Source organism: Suncus etruscus, chromosome 15 (genome assembly GCF_024139225.1).
Source record: "Suncus etruscus isolate mSunEtr1 chromosome 15, mSunEtr1.pri.cur, whole genome shotgun sequence".
Taxonomy (NCBI): Eukaryota; Metazoa; Chordata; class Mammalia; order Eulipotyphla; family Soricidae; genus Suncus; species Suncus etruscus.
The window spans coordinates 73,191,515-73,206,801 of NC_064862.1; the positions used below are offsets into that span (position 1 = coordinate 73,191,515).

Genomic DNA, 15,287 nt, shown 5'->3' on the forward strand with positions numbered 1-15,287 from the left:
GATTTTGGCCACTTCTGTGTCATTTCTTTTTTTGTTTGTTTGTTTTTTTGGGCCACGCCCGTTTAATGCTGAGGGGTTACTCCTGGCTAAGCGCTCAGAAATTGCCCCTGGCTTGGGGGGACCATATGGGATGCCCAGGGATCGAACCACGGTCCTTCTTTGGCTAGCGCTTGCAAGGCAGACACCTTAACTCTAGCGCCACCTCGCCGGCCCCATTCTGTGTCATTTCTTACAACAGGTTAGAATTAGACGGAAAGTAAGATTTCACAGAGACCTACTTTTTGCCAAGTACTTTTTATCCCATAACTTACTAGATGGAATTTACAAAAAATGTATCTCGTTGCTTTTTACCTTTCCCAGTGAAACTTGAGCGTGAAGCTGAAGAGGAGCGAGTCCGAAAACACAAAGCTGCAGCTGAGAAAGCTTTCCAGGAAGGCATTGCCAAGGCAAAACTGGTCATGCGCAGAACTCCTATTGGTACAGACCGGAACCACAACAGGTCAGTTACTGAGAGTAAAAGAATGATCTAAAAAAAAGTAGCTTAGTTGAGCCTCATGGGGTGGTATAACTTTTTGGGTTTTTTTTTTGGGGGGGGGGGGCATACCTGGTGGTGCTCGATGGTTATTCTCAGCTCTGCATTCAAGAATCATTCCTGATGAGTTCAGGGAACCACCCCAAGGTATCAAGCCCAGGACAGCCGCCTGCAAGACAAGTACTCCTATCCACTGTATTACTGTTCATGCTTCATGTAATTTGGGGGGGGGGGGTGGGATAATATCTGGTGGTACTTGGGTTACTCCTGGCTACCTGGCTATGTGCTCAGAAATCCTGGCAGGCTGGGACCGTGGATGTCAGGGATTGAACTTGGATTGGCAGTCTGCGAGGCAAATGCCGTACCTGCTGCACTCTATCACTCTGGCCTCCCTTATTTGGATTTTGGGAGAAGGAAGGCAAATCCTGCTGTACTCAGGGCTTACTCTGGCTCTGTACTCAGGAATTATTCTTTGTAGTGTTTGGGGTCCATATGGGATGCTGAGGATCAAACCTGGGTCAGCTACATGCAAGACAAATCTCCTTCCCGCTGTATTTTCCAGCTTCTGAGGGTTGTATAATGAAAAAATATTTTGTACCGGGGCTGGGCGGTGGCGCTAGAGGTAAGGTGCCTGCCTTGCCTGCGCTAGCCTAGGACGGACCGCGGTTCGATCCCCCGGCATCCCATATGGTCCCCCAAGCCAGGAGCGACTTCTGAGCGCATAGCCAGGAGTAACCCCTGAGCGTCACTGGGTGTGGCCCAAAAACAAAACAAAAAAACAAAAAAAAAAATATTTTGTACCTTGTAGGTCCAAAGCAGTACAGTGATGCTTTTGCACACGGCTGGTCCAGCTTTGAGCACTAGTGGTGGGAGTGGGGGACTATGAGGGATGCTAGGGATTTAACCCAGGTTGATTTCGCATAAGGCAAGTGCCCTATCTGCTGTGCTATCTCTCTGGCTAGCTTTTAATTTTTTAGTTTTAAACTTTCCTCATGATTTATTCCCAGTAAGTGTTTTGATTTAAGACAGGTTTATGCAGGTTATGTAACAGGTTGTATAATGATATCTAGGACAGAAGGGGTTTGTAAGTGAAAATTTTTAAAAGGCCTTCATCTAAAATGCCGAGGGAAGACAACATTTCCTTGGTGATTTGGAAATGGTTTCACACTATTTATTTATTGAATATTTATAAATCATAAAATTAAAATTTTAAATAAAATGACACTGTCCTTTATGGTAGCACAAATCTGATGCTTTGTTGGTGAGAGAGGCTGGCTAAACATGAATAGATTTTTATTCTTAAACATATTGTATGAAACCTAAAGTAGAGGAATGATTATATTAGGAGTCAATAAAATATTACAGATGCTGGGCCAGAACAATATTACAACGGGTAGGGCATTTGCCTTGCACACAGCCGACCTGGGTTCGATCCCCGGCATCCCATGTGATCCCCTGGTCCTGGTAGGAGTGATTTCTGAGCACAGAGCCAGGAGTAACCCCTGAACACCACTGGGTGTGGCCCAAAAATAAAAACAAAGAAAAACCAGTTGGTAAGCAAATTTCAGAGCTTTTAAGATTTCTTTCCCTTGGGGCCAGAATAATAGTACAGCTGGGTAGAGTACTTAGTTGCATAATGCTGAACTGAGTTTGATCTCCTATACCCCATATGCCCACCTCCAAGTACCACCAGGACTAATTTCTCAGCGCAGAGCCACAAATAACACCTGAACCTCACTGGGTGTGACCCCCAAACTAAATTTATTTCTTGTTTTATATTTTTTGTCTCATTGCTGTTCTGTAATGGCTGGTTATATGTGTGTCTGGTTGTGTTCGTAGGTACTGGCTGTTCTCCGATGAGGTTCCAGGCTTGTTTATCGAGAAAGGCTGGGTGCACGACAGCATCGACTATCGGGTCAGCCATCGCCGCAGAGACCGCACAGACTCACAGGATGAGAGCCACTGTCCCCGAAGTATGTACCGCTGACAAGGGCCAGTAGTAGGACTATTTATGTTGCCTTTTCTTTTTGAGAAATGGTAGGGGATTTGGTCTTGGTGAGTTTAGGTTTTTGTTTGGGCATTTTTAGGTGAAGGTATTTGTGATGGGAAGATGTGAAATGCAGAGAAAAGAAGAAAACTAACTTTTGGTCACCAGCTTTGTTCCCTGGCTAACTCCATAGGTGTCTTGGGCTGAAATTGAGATTAGAGACCCAGGTGACCTTGCTTTCTCCTCTCCACATGTTGCTGGGGCATGGCTGTGGCTTCGGTATAGAGTGATTGCCTTGAAGGGAGCACTGTGTGGGTAGAGTCCGATGGCCCCTTCCTGCAACATCACCAGCTGTGGCTCCTAAAAATGAAAGTGAACCTTGGTTTTTGTGTCACACCTCACAGTGCTCAAGACTTACTTCTGACTCTACTCCTGTCACTGCTCAGGGATCACTGCTGGCGTACTCTGGAGACTTTTTTAATGTTTGTTTGATTTTGGTTTTGGGCTATAACTTGGCAGTGCTCAGGGCTTACTCTTGGCTCTAGCACTGAGGAATTCTCTTGGCAGTGCTTGGGGGACCATATTTGATACTGGGGATTGAACCTGGGTTGCTTGCATGCAAGGCAAACCCCTATTACCTGCTGTGCTGTTGCTCCAGCCCCACTGTGGCCTGTTCTTTTCTTTTTTCACTTTTATTTGGAGGAGGCGAGAATATACAGCTCTGTACCTAGGAATCATTCATGGCAGTACAAAGGGGACCATATGGGATGTTGGGGACTGAGTCATGCAATCAAGTGCCTTGCCTACTGTACTATCACTCTAGCCCCATTTTATCTTTTTATTTCTATTCAGATTCCATGAGTATTCTGTTTGTTAAATATCGTTATATTACATAATTAGTTTCAGCCAGATTTTTCACACCTTGGCCTTATTGATATTTTGGGCCAGATAATTTTTTGTTGTTTTTGTTTGCTTTTGGGCTGTTTGAAGGCCATACCTGGCAGTCAGTGTTCTGGATTTACACCTTGCTCAGAATCAAAGCAGGTTATGGGGTCCATATGGAGTAATGGGGGCAGAACCCAGCTTGACCTCACACTCAAATGCCTATCTGCTGTGCTTTCTCTCTGACCCCTACTCTTATACTTGGAACTGTAAATTAATTACTCAGCTTATTATATAGATCAAACATCGGAAAATATGCGGTATTTTAGAAAAATAGCTATTACATATTCAGACATGATTACTGCTTTTGAAACTTGGAGTTGAGTTTTTATTACACTTAATCTTGATGTCTTTTTTTTTTTTTTTTTTTGTAGGTAAGAAAGCAAACTTCAGCAAAACTATAGTAAACATGAACGCACAGCACGGATCAGAAGTGTCAGTAGAGACCACTGTGCCCAAGCAGGGACAGAATCTATGGTAATGTGAGCATTCAACAGGTTGCTCGTTCCTTCTCACTATTAGGATATATTATTGTGCTCAGTCAGTAAGATGGTGGTCAGTAAGACTTTGTTGTGACTTTGGTTTCTAGGATATTCAGTGTTTTAAAAAGACACTTTTTTTTTAAATGAGAAAGTACTGTGGTGGTGTCTGAAGAGAATGTGCATAGGGTGCTTATTGTGCACAGCCAGCAGCTGACCCAGTTTTGATCTCTGAACACTACAAGGAGTAACCCCTGAGCACAGAGCCAGAAGTAGTCCCTGAACACAAAATAAAACAAAAATAGAGAAAAAAATTATTTGGGGCCTGGGAGGTGGCTAAACTGGCCAGAGGGTCCTGGGTTCACCCCTTTCACTGTCTGGGCTCCTGAAAACTGTCAGATCGTACAGACACTTGTGTCCTGAGCACTGCCATGATCCAGAAAACAAACCAAGAAAAGACCTGTTTGTGGTAAGGTGTGGGGAATTGAGGGTGGGATCTTGGCACACCCAGCAATTCTCAGGCATTCTCCTTTCTGGATCTGGACTCAGGGATCTCTTCTGCTGAGTGCTCAGGGGGCAAATGGGATCCTGGGGATCGAACTCTGGTCAGTCTTTTGTAAGACAAGTGCCCTCCCTTCTTTACTATCACTCTGTCTCCCAAGGTGTGGAATTCTATTTTTCTCCCATATCAGGGTAGATTTGACATAGCATAGATTTTAGCTTATTTGTAAATAGTATTTAGGTAAGTGTTTTTTTTTTTCTTCTGGGCACTTGGTTAGGATTCCATAGCCATTGGTGTGCAGGCATCACTCCTGGTGGAGTCAGGGATAAAGGCTGGGTCATTCCCACTCAAGGCAAGCATTCCACTTCCTGTACTATCTCCACAGTCCTTACTTAGAAGTTTCTCTTTATTAAGAAATGAAATCCGGGGCCGGGCGGTGGCGCTAAAGGTAAGGTGTCTGCCTTGCCTGCGCTAGCCTTGGATGTACCGTGGTTCGATCCCCCGGTGTCCCATATGGTCCCCCAAGCCAGGAGCAACTTCTGAGCACATAGCCAGGAGTAACCGGGTGTGGCCCAAAAAAAAAAAAAAAAGAAATGAAATCCATGCTGGTGATAATAGTAGAAAGAGCGGGAATACATGTGTGGTATGAATTGGGCCCTGGGCACATTCCTGGTACCACGTGGCCTCCCAAGCACTTTTGGTGTCAAGGGCACCTTGTCCCCTGTGCTCTCTCGTTGGCCCTGGTGTGGGATGTCCTGTCAGTTACAAAGTCTGCTTTCACCTCATAGGTTCTTGTGTGATAGTCAGAAGGAACTGGATGAGTTGCTGAATTGCCTTCACCCTCAGGGAATCCGAGAAAGTCAGCTGAAAGAGAGACTGGAAAAGCGGTAAGGAGTCTTCGCGTCTTCCATCACCTCCCTCTGGGTGTGGTTTCTTCTCTATAAGGCTCTTACAATAATTTCTGAAGTATAACCTTTTCTATTCCTGTTGCCTGTTATTTTCTTGGCATGTCACACTTACTGGAAAAACATACTTTTGAGGCATTTACAGATCAGTGTTGCCGGGTTATTCATTTGAGTGATCCACGCCCTCCAGCGGGCTAAGAGTTCCTATTCATTTTGTAGTCATACAGAATCCCATTTCTCATTAGTCAGTATTCAGAAGTGTTTAGTCCCTATTCAGAATAACCACAACATGAGGAACAATTTAAATGTTTCTCTAATTAACTTGTAGATGGATAAACTGTGTCATATATTCATAAAATTAGCTCTAAATGATATGAAGTACTGGTTTTATGTTACATGGATGAACCCTAAAAATTTGTTAGGTTAAAAAAGCCAGTGTATGGAGCCAGGAAGGTGGTGCTAGAGGTAAGGTGTCTGCCTTGCAAGCACTAGCCAAGGACGGACTGCGGTTCAATCCCCCGGCGTCCCATATGGTCCCCCCAAGCCAGGGGCGATTTCTGAGCGCATAGCCAGGAGTAATCCCTGAGCATCAAACGGGTGTGGCCCAAACCCTTCCCCCCCCCCCCCAAGAAAAAAAAAAGCCAGAGTATAAGAACCTGTGGACCCATTTACAGAGACAGCATTCACAGAGGCAGAATGATTCATGAGCGGTTGTCAAGGATGAAGAGGGATTTTGGAATGGAAAATTTGGTTTTGGTTTTTGGGTACCTCAGGCAGAGCTGTCATGGCTCTTATCTGAGGGGTGACCCTGGTGTAGGGCACTATATGTGGTATTGGAGACAAAGTTAGCGACCTAACACCTTCACTTACTAGCTCTTAGGCGCCTGAGACGGTTAGTGTTGAGGGTTTTATGGCTATGATAGCTGTGGATTTCTTTTTGGAAGTGTTGAAGATGTTTTAGAATTAGTGTGATATTTCTGTAACCCCCTCAAAAAACAACACTGAAAGTATATGGTTTTTTTGTCTAGTTTTTTTTGGGGGGGGTGTTTTATTGTTTGGGTTTGGTTTTTGGGTCATACCTGGCTCTGCTCAGAACTCACTCCTGGCAGGCACAGGGGACCGACCGTATGGGATGCCAGGAATCGAACCCAGGTCCGTCCTGGGTCGGCTGCGCACAAGGCAAATACCCTACCATTGTGCTATCTCCAGTCCCTGAAAGTGTATGTTTTAAAATAATAAACTTAAGTTTACTCTTCTATGAGTTTTTATATAAAAAATGTCCCAGATGGTGCAGCTGTAGGGTGTTTGCCTTGCAGGCAGCTTACCCAGAACTGACTGTGGTTCTATCCCCTGGTATCCCATATGGTCCCCCAAGCCAGGAGTGATTTCTGACCGTATAGCCAGAAGTAAAAGCGTCATCCGGGGTGGGGGGGGAGAGGGTGTTCCTGGACATGGTTTTATCTGCAATCTTTATTTTGTTTTCGCTTGTTTTTTTGTTTGTTTTTGGTTTTGGTTTTTTTTGGGTGGGGAAGGGGCACACCCAGCAGCTCTCAGAAATCGCTCCTGGCAAGCTCAGGGGGACCATGTGGGATGTCGGGGATTGAACCCAGGTCTGTCCCGGGTCAGCAGCATGCAAGGCCAAATGCCTTACCATTTGCTATCACTCTGGCCCATGTTTTTATTTTGTTTTGGGGCCACATCCAGCTGTGCTCAGAAATTCCTGGCTCTGCACTCAAAAATCTCTCCTGGCAGGTTCCGAGGGACCATAATGGGATGCTAGGGATCTAGCTAGATCTGTCCTTGGTCAATCCCAGCTTACCCGCGTGCAAAGCAAACGCCCTCCCCACTGTACTATCCGGTCCCTTTTATATAATCTTAGCATTAACCTATGCAGATTTTTCTCTGACATGAGGACATACTTTAGACATATGGTCACCCATCATTTCTGTGTACATTTTTTCATGTTTGAATTTTTTTTAATTTTATGTTTTATTTTTTGATTGAGAAGGAAGATATGATTCTGTATGTAATGTGCAAATTTACCAGATTTGTGAATGGTAATAATAGACATGTTATATTAGTTAAATTAATTTAATGCACATCTTAGTTTTCTTACTCCTATTTACCCTCACCCCAACTGAACTTTTCTAGGTACCAGGACATTATTCATTCTATTCATCTGGCTCGAAAGCCCAATTTGGGTCTCAAATCTTGTGATGGCAACCAGGAACTCCTAAACTTCCTTCGAAGTGATCTCATTGAAGTTGCAACTCGATTACAGAAGGGGGGACTCGGTTATGTGGAAGAAACCACTGATTTTGAAGCCCGGGTAAGAACATAAGAAAGTTCCCTCTAATAGCTGTTCTTGCTGAAGCCTTGTTCCCTGAGACTGCCCTTAACTTTAACATGCTAGTTTGGGGTTTATCTTTTTTTTTTTTTTTTTTTTTTTTTTTGGCTTTTTGGACCACACACATTTGATGCTCAGGGGTTACTCCTGGCTAAGCGCTCAGAAATTGCCTCTGGCTTGGGGGGACCATATGGGACACCAGGGGATCGAACCGAGGTCCTTCCTTGGCTAGCGCTTGCAAGGCAGACACCTTACCTCTAGCGCCACCTCACCGGCCCCAAGGGGTTTATCTTTGAAGTCCCCTGGGAATGATGGGGCAGCTAGCTCAGAGCAAAGGGCAAGTACTTGGCATGTTGTACTTCCCCAGAGTTGCAAATCTGGCACCACATGGGCCCTTCCCCATCCTATCTGGTGTGACTCTGCTGAGCCTTAGGCATGGAGAAGACCTCTCAGAAAAAGCAACACCAAACATTTTTATGTACGCATAGCATTTTTCTCATTTGAAATACTCAGAAGAATCTAATTGGTGCTTCCAACCTTTGTTCAAAAGAGCTTTATATATATAATCTTTATTTAAGCGCCATGATCACAAACATGATTATAGTTGGGTTTCAGTCACAAAAATACCCCCCTTCACCAGTGCAACACTCCCACCACCAATGCCCCCCATCACCCACCTCTCCCACTCCCCACTTGCACTCAAGACAGGCACTCTACCTCTTTCACTCATCAACACTGTCATGGTAGTTGTCAGTGTAGCCATCTCTCCAACTGCACTCACTACTCTTTGTGGCGAATTCTACACCATGAGCCAGTCCTTTCAGCCCTCATCTCTGGGCACTATTACATTATTACAATAGTGTCCTCCACCTTTCTTAAAACCCATAGATAAGTGAGACCACTTTGTGTCCCTCATGAACAGAAAAACTTCATGAGCTTATCTCTCCCGACAGCTGCATAATATTTCATTGTGCATATGCACCACAATTTCCCTAGCCATTCATCTGTTGATGGGCATCTTGGTTGCACCCAGATTCCAGCCATTGTAAATAGCACTGCAATGAAAATAGGTGTGAGGAAGGCATCCCTGTATTGTGTTCTGTGTTCCAAGGACATCCCCAGGAGTGGTACAGCTGGACCATATGGGAGCTCAGTTTCCAGTTTTTTTTGAGGAATATCCATATTGTTTTCCATATAGGCTGAACTAGATAGCATTTCTACCAACAGTGAATGAGAGTTCCTTTCTCTCTATATCCCCTCCAGCACTGATTGTTCTTGTTCTTTGTGATGTGTGCCAGTCTCTGGTGCCTCTTTGTTCCGATTCTCATCTCCCTGATGATTTGTGATGTGGAGCATTTTTTCATGTGCCTTTTGGCCATTTGTATTTCTTCTTTGCGAAATTGTTCAAAAAGAATTTTTTTGTTAATTGAATGGAAACCTTTTCCGGAGCCATGGTCATAACATTATTCCAATTTAATTATCTAAATGAGATCAGATAAAATTCTTTCTGGGAAAGGGTTAGAGGTTATCCAGTAGAATTAAAAACAAAGCTTAACTTTTTTTCCTTTGATTTTAGCTGAACATTAATAAAACATTTTTATTTAGCTTGGTCTGTCTCTCTTCCTCTCCCTTTCTTTTTCCCATCCTCTCTCCCTATCCCTCTCCCCTTTCTCTGAGATAGAATCCTGGTCACCTACATGCAAGACAAGCACCTTTCCTGGTATATCACCAATCCTTAAACTTTATTTCAAGTCTATCAGTATTATGTTGTCTTTGGGACTTTTCATCTTCTTTACTCAACTTTTGTTTTCCATCCACACCTGCCCGTGCTCAGGACTAATTCCTGACTCTGCACTCGGGAATTATTCCTGTCAGGATTTCGTGACCTTATGGTATGCTGGGGATCAAGCCTAAGCTGGCTGCATGCAAGTTAAACACCCTTATCTGCTCCAGTCACTTGGTATTCAAGTTTGTAAATACTATATATTTTTGTTTGTTTTTGGGCCACACCCGGTGACGCTCAGGGGTTACTCCTGGCTATTCGCTCAGAAATCGCTTCTGACTTGGGGGACCATGTGGGACGCCAGGGGATCGAACTGCGGTCCGTCCTAGGCTAGCGCTGGCAAGGCAGACACCTTACCTCTAGCACCACTGCGCCAGCCCCTTTATTTTATTTTATTTTATTTTATTTTATTTTACTTTATTTTATTTTTCGGGGGTGGCCCACACCTGGTGACGCTCAGGGGTCACGCCTGGTTATGCACTCAGACGTCGCTCCTGGCTTTGGGGACCATATGGGACACCGGGGGATCGAACCGCGGTCCGTCCTAGGCTAGCGCTGACAAGGCAGACACCTTACCTCTAGTGCCACCACGCCGGCCCCATAAATACTATATTTTACATATGAAACTTTAATTAAAAATTTTAATTCCTGGGGCCGGAGAGAGAGCACAGTGGTAAGGCATTTGCCTTGCAAGCGCCCAACCCAGGACCCTCGTTGGTTTGAATCCCAGCATCCCATATGAGTTCCCCCTGCCTGCCAGGAGCGATTTCTGAGCGGAGAGCCAGGAGTAACCCCTGAGCGCTGCTGGGTGTGGCCCAAAAACCAAAAGAGAGAAAATATTATTTCTTAATAATGAATGAATCATTGATATATTTCCTAAAGAAAACAATTTGAAAACATCTGTATAGTTCTTGGTTTGTGAAAAGTTTTTCCACTTCAAAGATTTTTTGGGAGAGGATTTGGGTTACATCCCATCCAGTGGTGCTTAGGGGTTACTCCTGGCAGATTTGGGGAACCATATGGGATGCTGGGAATCGAATCGGGGTTCATCCTGTTTTGCTCAATTACAAGGCAAACACCCTACCGCTGTGCTATCACCCGGCCCCTCACTTCAAAGAGTTTTTGTTTGGGTTTTTTGTTTTTGTTTTTGGGCCACACTCGGCTCAGGGGTTATTCCTGGCTATCTGCTCAGAAATAGCTCCTGGCAGGCACCGGGGGGGTGGGGGTGGGGGTGGGACCATATGGGACACCGGGATTCGAACCAACCACCTTAGGTCCTGGATCGGCTGCTTGCAAGGCAAACACCGCTATGCTATCTCTTAGGGCCCGAGTTTTTGTTTGTTAAGAGTTTTTATTTGCTTTGTTATTTAGCAGTTATGTGTGTTTTTATTGCCTAGTGACTTTGATCTAGTTGATTTAGCTTCTGTTTTCTCATTTCTAAAATAAGTACGAGACTTAAGTGAGATTAAGTATGTAAAAGCATATTATAGTCAGCAGGTAGAGCCACTTGCCTTGCAACTGACCCAAGTTCAATCAGCAGCACCCTATAGGATCTCCCCAGTCCACCGGGAGGATTCTTGAACTCCTGTATGCAGAGCCATGAGAAGACCCTGAGCATAGCTGAGTGGGGCTCAAGCCCCCCTCCCCTACTTCAAAGAGAAAAGGCATATTATCTGGTATACTTAGGAAATAGTGGGTCCTTTTCAGTGTTTTTCTTGCCAGGAGACTGTAGTTTGCACATAAAAGACACCCACTGGTAATGATTTCATTCATGAGTTAAGTGGAACAAGTTTGAATGTCCCGTGCGTCCTTTTGTTGGGGAAGTGTAGCTGATCAGCTGCTTTTAAATGCCAAAGCCCTCCCATGATCCAAGGAGCCCAGCTCAGGATAGGGTCTCTGCTCAGGGAATGAGGATTGTCTTTTTCTCTGGGCATCCTCTAGTCTTGTTTTTAATTATTTCCTCCAGGTCATCTCATTAGAGAAATTAAAGGATTTTGGTGAGTGCGTGATTGCTCTTCAAGCTAGTGTTATAAAGAAATTTCTCCAAGGCTTCATGGCTCCCAAGCAAAAGAGAAGAAAACTCCAAAGTGAAGATTCCATAAAAACTGAAGAGGTGGATGAAGAGAAAAAAATGGCAGAGGAAGCCAAGGTATTTAGTTAATGGTGACTTTATTTTATAATATGGGAAATATAATTTTTCTTTTTTGGCTGGGGGATTTGCCACATGCACAGCATACAGGCCAGACCCTGACCCAGCTCCCTGCACTGTCTTTTTGGGGTGTTTATGCTGGTGCTGGGCAGCTTACGCACTGAGTGACTGTGCTTGCTGGGTGAATCACACTGGAGATCACAAAGGACAGGTGTCAGGATTGTACTGGGCACTGAAGGGTTCCTAGTCTCCTTGGTACTACTTTCTGGGGTGCATTCTCCTAAGGTACAGCCCAGGGCCACCTGGAGTTGGTTTCAGCTCCTTTTTTCCTAAAGGGACAGTGGTGCGGCACTGGCAGTTCTTGGCCTACCAGGCCATCATGTGAGTTCAAGGGCCAGAGGCAGCACTGCTCAGACTCCAGTAATCCCAATGCAGGGACTATTGGGACCACCCACTATTGCCCCCCAGGGCCATACTCCGCAGTACCTGGGATCATTTTGGAGTTGGAGATCACATTCAGCTAGCCAAATGCACAGCAGGTGCTAAAACTCAAACTATTTCTCTGACCCTGGTGATTGGGTTTAAAAGTAGTTTGACAGAGAGATAGCATGGAGGTGAGGCGTTTGCCTTGCATGCAGAAAGTTGGTGGTTCGAATCCTGGCATCCCATATGGTCCCCCGAGCCTGCCAGGGGCGATTTCTGAGCATAGAGCCAGGAGTAACCCCTGAGCGCTGCTGGGTATGACCCAAAATAAAATAAAAGTAGTTTGATCACATATGTTTTTTGTAAAAAATTAACGTATTTGCCGGCGTATAAGACGACCCCCTAACTTTACAGTTAAAACATAGGTTTTAGGCCTATATTTGCTGTATCAGACAGAACGTTCCTGTGCTACAGCTGTATGTACCACAGTGAGCCAATCACAACAAGCAAAGGTACAAAAGACTGTAATAGACTTCCTCTCTGACTCTGGCCAATCTGAACAGGCTTTTTACAGTATAGATTCGGGTCCAGAACATTGTCTAATTTGCATGCATAAGAAGCCTGCTTGGATTGGCTGAGTTAGAGAGGTGGTCCGAGCAGCCTTGCAATGATTGGTGCAGGATCGAGTTGGAAAATTTGTTTTGTGGCAATATTCAGACAATTTTCGTTTAGCGGCATATTGAAACATTTTTTTGGGATATACTCGGCGTATAAGACGACCCCCAATTTTCGGTTGACTTTTTGTTTCAAAAGTCCTCTTGTACGCCGGAAAATACGGTAAACAAATTCCATCCCTTCATGCAAGGCAAACTCTTCAGCTTTGCTAAATAGTTGGTTTGTGGGGCTTCCCTTCTTGGTTTTTGGACCATACCCAGCTGAGCTCAGGGTTCACTCCTAGCAGGATTCGGGATCATGTCTGAATCTGGGGATCAAGCAGACCTGGGATGGTCGCATGAAAGGCATCTTATTCTTTGATTGTCCAACTCGAACCACCGAACTTCTACATGCCTTACCTCCATGTTATCTCTCCGGCCCCAGTCTTTAGAATTCTTAAAGGTTGGGGCCGGAGCAATGGTGCAAGTGGTAAGGTGTCTACCTTGCGTGTATAGCCTAGGATAGACCATGGTTCGATCCCCCGGTATCCCATATGGTTCCCCAAGCCAGGAGCAATTTCTGTGTGCATAGCCAGGAGTAACCCGAGCGTCATCGGGTGTGGCTAAAACACACCCACAAAATAAAGTTTTTTTTATTTGGTTTATGGGTCACACCCTGCAGTGCTCAGGGGTTACTCTTGGTTCTACGCTCAGAAATCACTCCTGGCAGACTCGGGACCATATGGGATGCCAGGATTCAAACTACCATCCTTCTGCATGCAAGGCAAATACCTTACCTCCATGCTAACTCTTCAGTCCCAATAAAGAATTCTTAAAGGTCTTTCCCCTCCTTTTTTTTTTCTTTCTTTCTTCCTCTTCCTTCTCTAAACCCTCTAATATAGTTAGATTTGGAGGTGAGGAGCAGTTGGAACTGTTACGTAATCACCTGGCTCTACTGGGTGTTGGTGGCTCTGGAGTTCTGTAGCTACATCCTCACCAGTGCCTTAACCTTTTTGTTGATTTGTTTGATTGTGTTTGGGGTCACACTTGGTTTAATCTTGGCTCTGCACTTAGGAATCACCCTGTTTTGTTTTGTTTTTGTTTGTTTTGGGGCCACACCCCGTGATGTTCTAGGGTTACTTTTGCTATGCACTCAGAAATTATTCCTGGCTCAACTTCAGGGGTAGGGTCTCCTTGTATTTAGGCCAAGGTTTTTCCTTTCCATGTCCCTCATATTTTGGTGGGCCTATGCAAACAATAATTGCCACTTTAACACCGTTTTTACTTTGCTCCTTTGACTCTAATCCTTAAAAAAAAAACCCACTTAACTTTTTAGGTTAACTTAAACTAATATGCATGTGCATGGAAATTAAAAAAAATACTGTGCCTTTAATGTTTAAGGAGTTACATAAGTTTTATGGCTTTAGATTGCTTTGTGTGCTGCTAAGAAATTTTATAATGTATTACAATCTGGGGACTTGAGATACAAAGTAATTGTACATGGGTTCTGTTTTCTTTTTCTTTTTTTTCGTTTTTGGTTTTTGGGCCACACCTGGCAGGCACGGGGGGGACCATATGGGACACCAGGATTCGAACCCAACCACCTTTGGTCCTGGATCAGCTGCTTGCAAGGCAAACGCCGCTGTGCTATCTCTCCGTGCCCTGTTCTATTTTTCTTAATGTCCTTTGGCTGAAAGTTCTAAGTTAAGATATCAGCAAGGGGACTTCTAAGAATTCTGTTTATGGGTGATTATCCTTCCACTGTAACTTTACCTTGTCCTCTTTCTTTGCATCTTTGTTCTCATAATTAAAAATAAAAAATTATTTAAAAAAAAGAAAGAAATTATTCCTGGTTCGTGACCATATGGGACGTCAGAAATCGAACCCGGGTCTGTCCTGGGTCAGACACATGCAAGGCAAACTCCCTACCGCTTTGGCCCCAGGGATCACTCTTGGTGTTGTTCTGGGGGCATGTGGAATGTTGGGAATGAATCCAGGTTAGCCTTGTGCAAGACAGGTGCCTTCCCCACTTTCCTGTCTCTCCAGTCTCTGACCTTTGTACTATTTCTGGCTCAGTGAGCTCTCTTTTTATATTGTTACAATTATTTGTTAATTTTTTGGTGATATCTGGAATTGAATTTACAAATGCAAAGCAAATACTTTATTACTGAGCCACATCTCTGCATAAAATATCTCTTTGGTTTTTTTTTGTTTTTTTTTTTTTTTTTTTTTGGTTTTTGCGCCACACCCGGTGACGCTCAGGGGTTACTCCTGGCTATGCGCTCAGAAGTCGCTCCTGGCGAGGGGGACCATATGGGACACCGGGGGAATCGAACCGCGGTCCATCCAAGGCTAGCGCAGGCAAGGCAGGCACCTTACCTTTAGCGCCACCGCCCGGCCCCCTCTTTGTTTTTTTTAATTGTTTGTTTTGGCCCATACCCAGCGATGCTCAGGGGTTATTCCAGGCTCTGCACTCCTGACTGGCTTGGGCACCATATGGGAGGACAGGGATTGAACCCAGGTCAACTGTGCAAGGCAAGAGCCATACCCGATGTGCTATTGCTCCAGTCCCGAAGGACCCTTTT

General features: G+C 44.6%; 1 protein-coding gene across 1 annotated transcript in view; it reads left to right on the plus strand.

Annotated features, from left to right (window-relative positions):
• The window catches only part of BAZ1B (bromodomain adjacent to zinc finger domain 1B), a 68,961-nt gene that overhangs the window by 40,784 nt on the left and 12,890 nt on the right, over positions 1 to 15,287 (plus strand). Inside the window, exons 8-13 of the mRNA XM_049787839.1 lie at positions 361 to 499; positions 2,372 to 2,505; positions 3,836 to 3,938; positions 5,231 to 5,329; positions 7,499 to 7,676; positions 11,444 to 11,626. Of these exons, the coding sequence (XP_049643796.1) occupies positions 361 to 499; positions 2,372 to 2,505; positions 3,836 to 3,938; positions 5,231 to 5,329; positions 7,499 to 7,676; positions 11,444 to 11,626 (836 nt within the window). The remainder of the gene's footprint in view (positions 1 to 360; positions 500 to 2,371; positions 2,506 to 3,835; positions 3,939 to 5,230; positions 5,330 to 7,498; positions 7,677 to 11,443; positions 11,627 to 15,287) is intronic.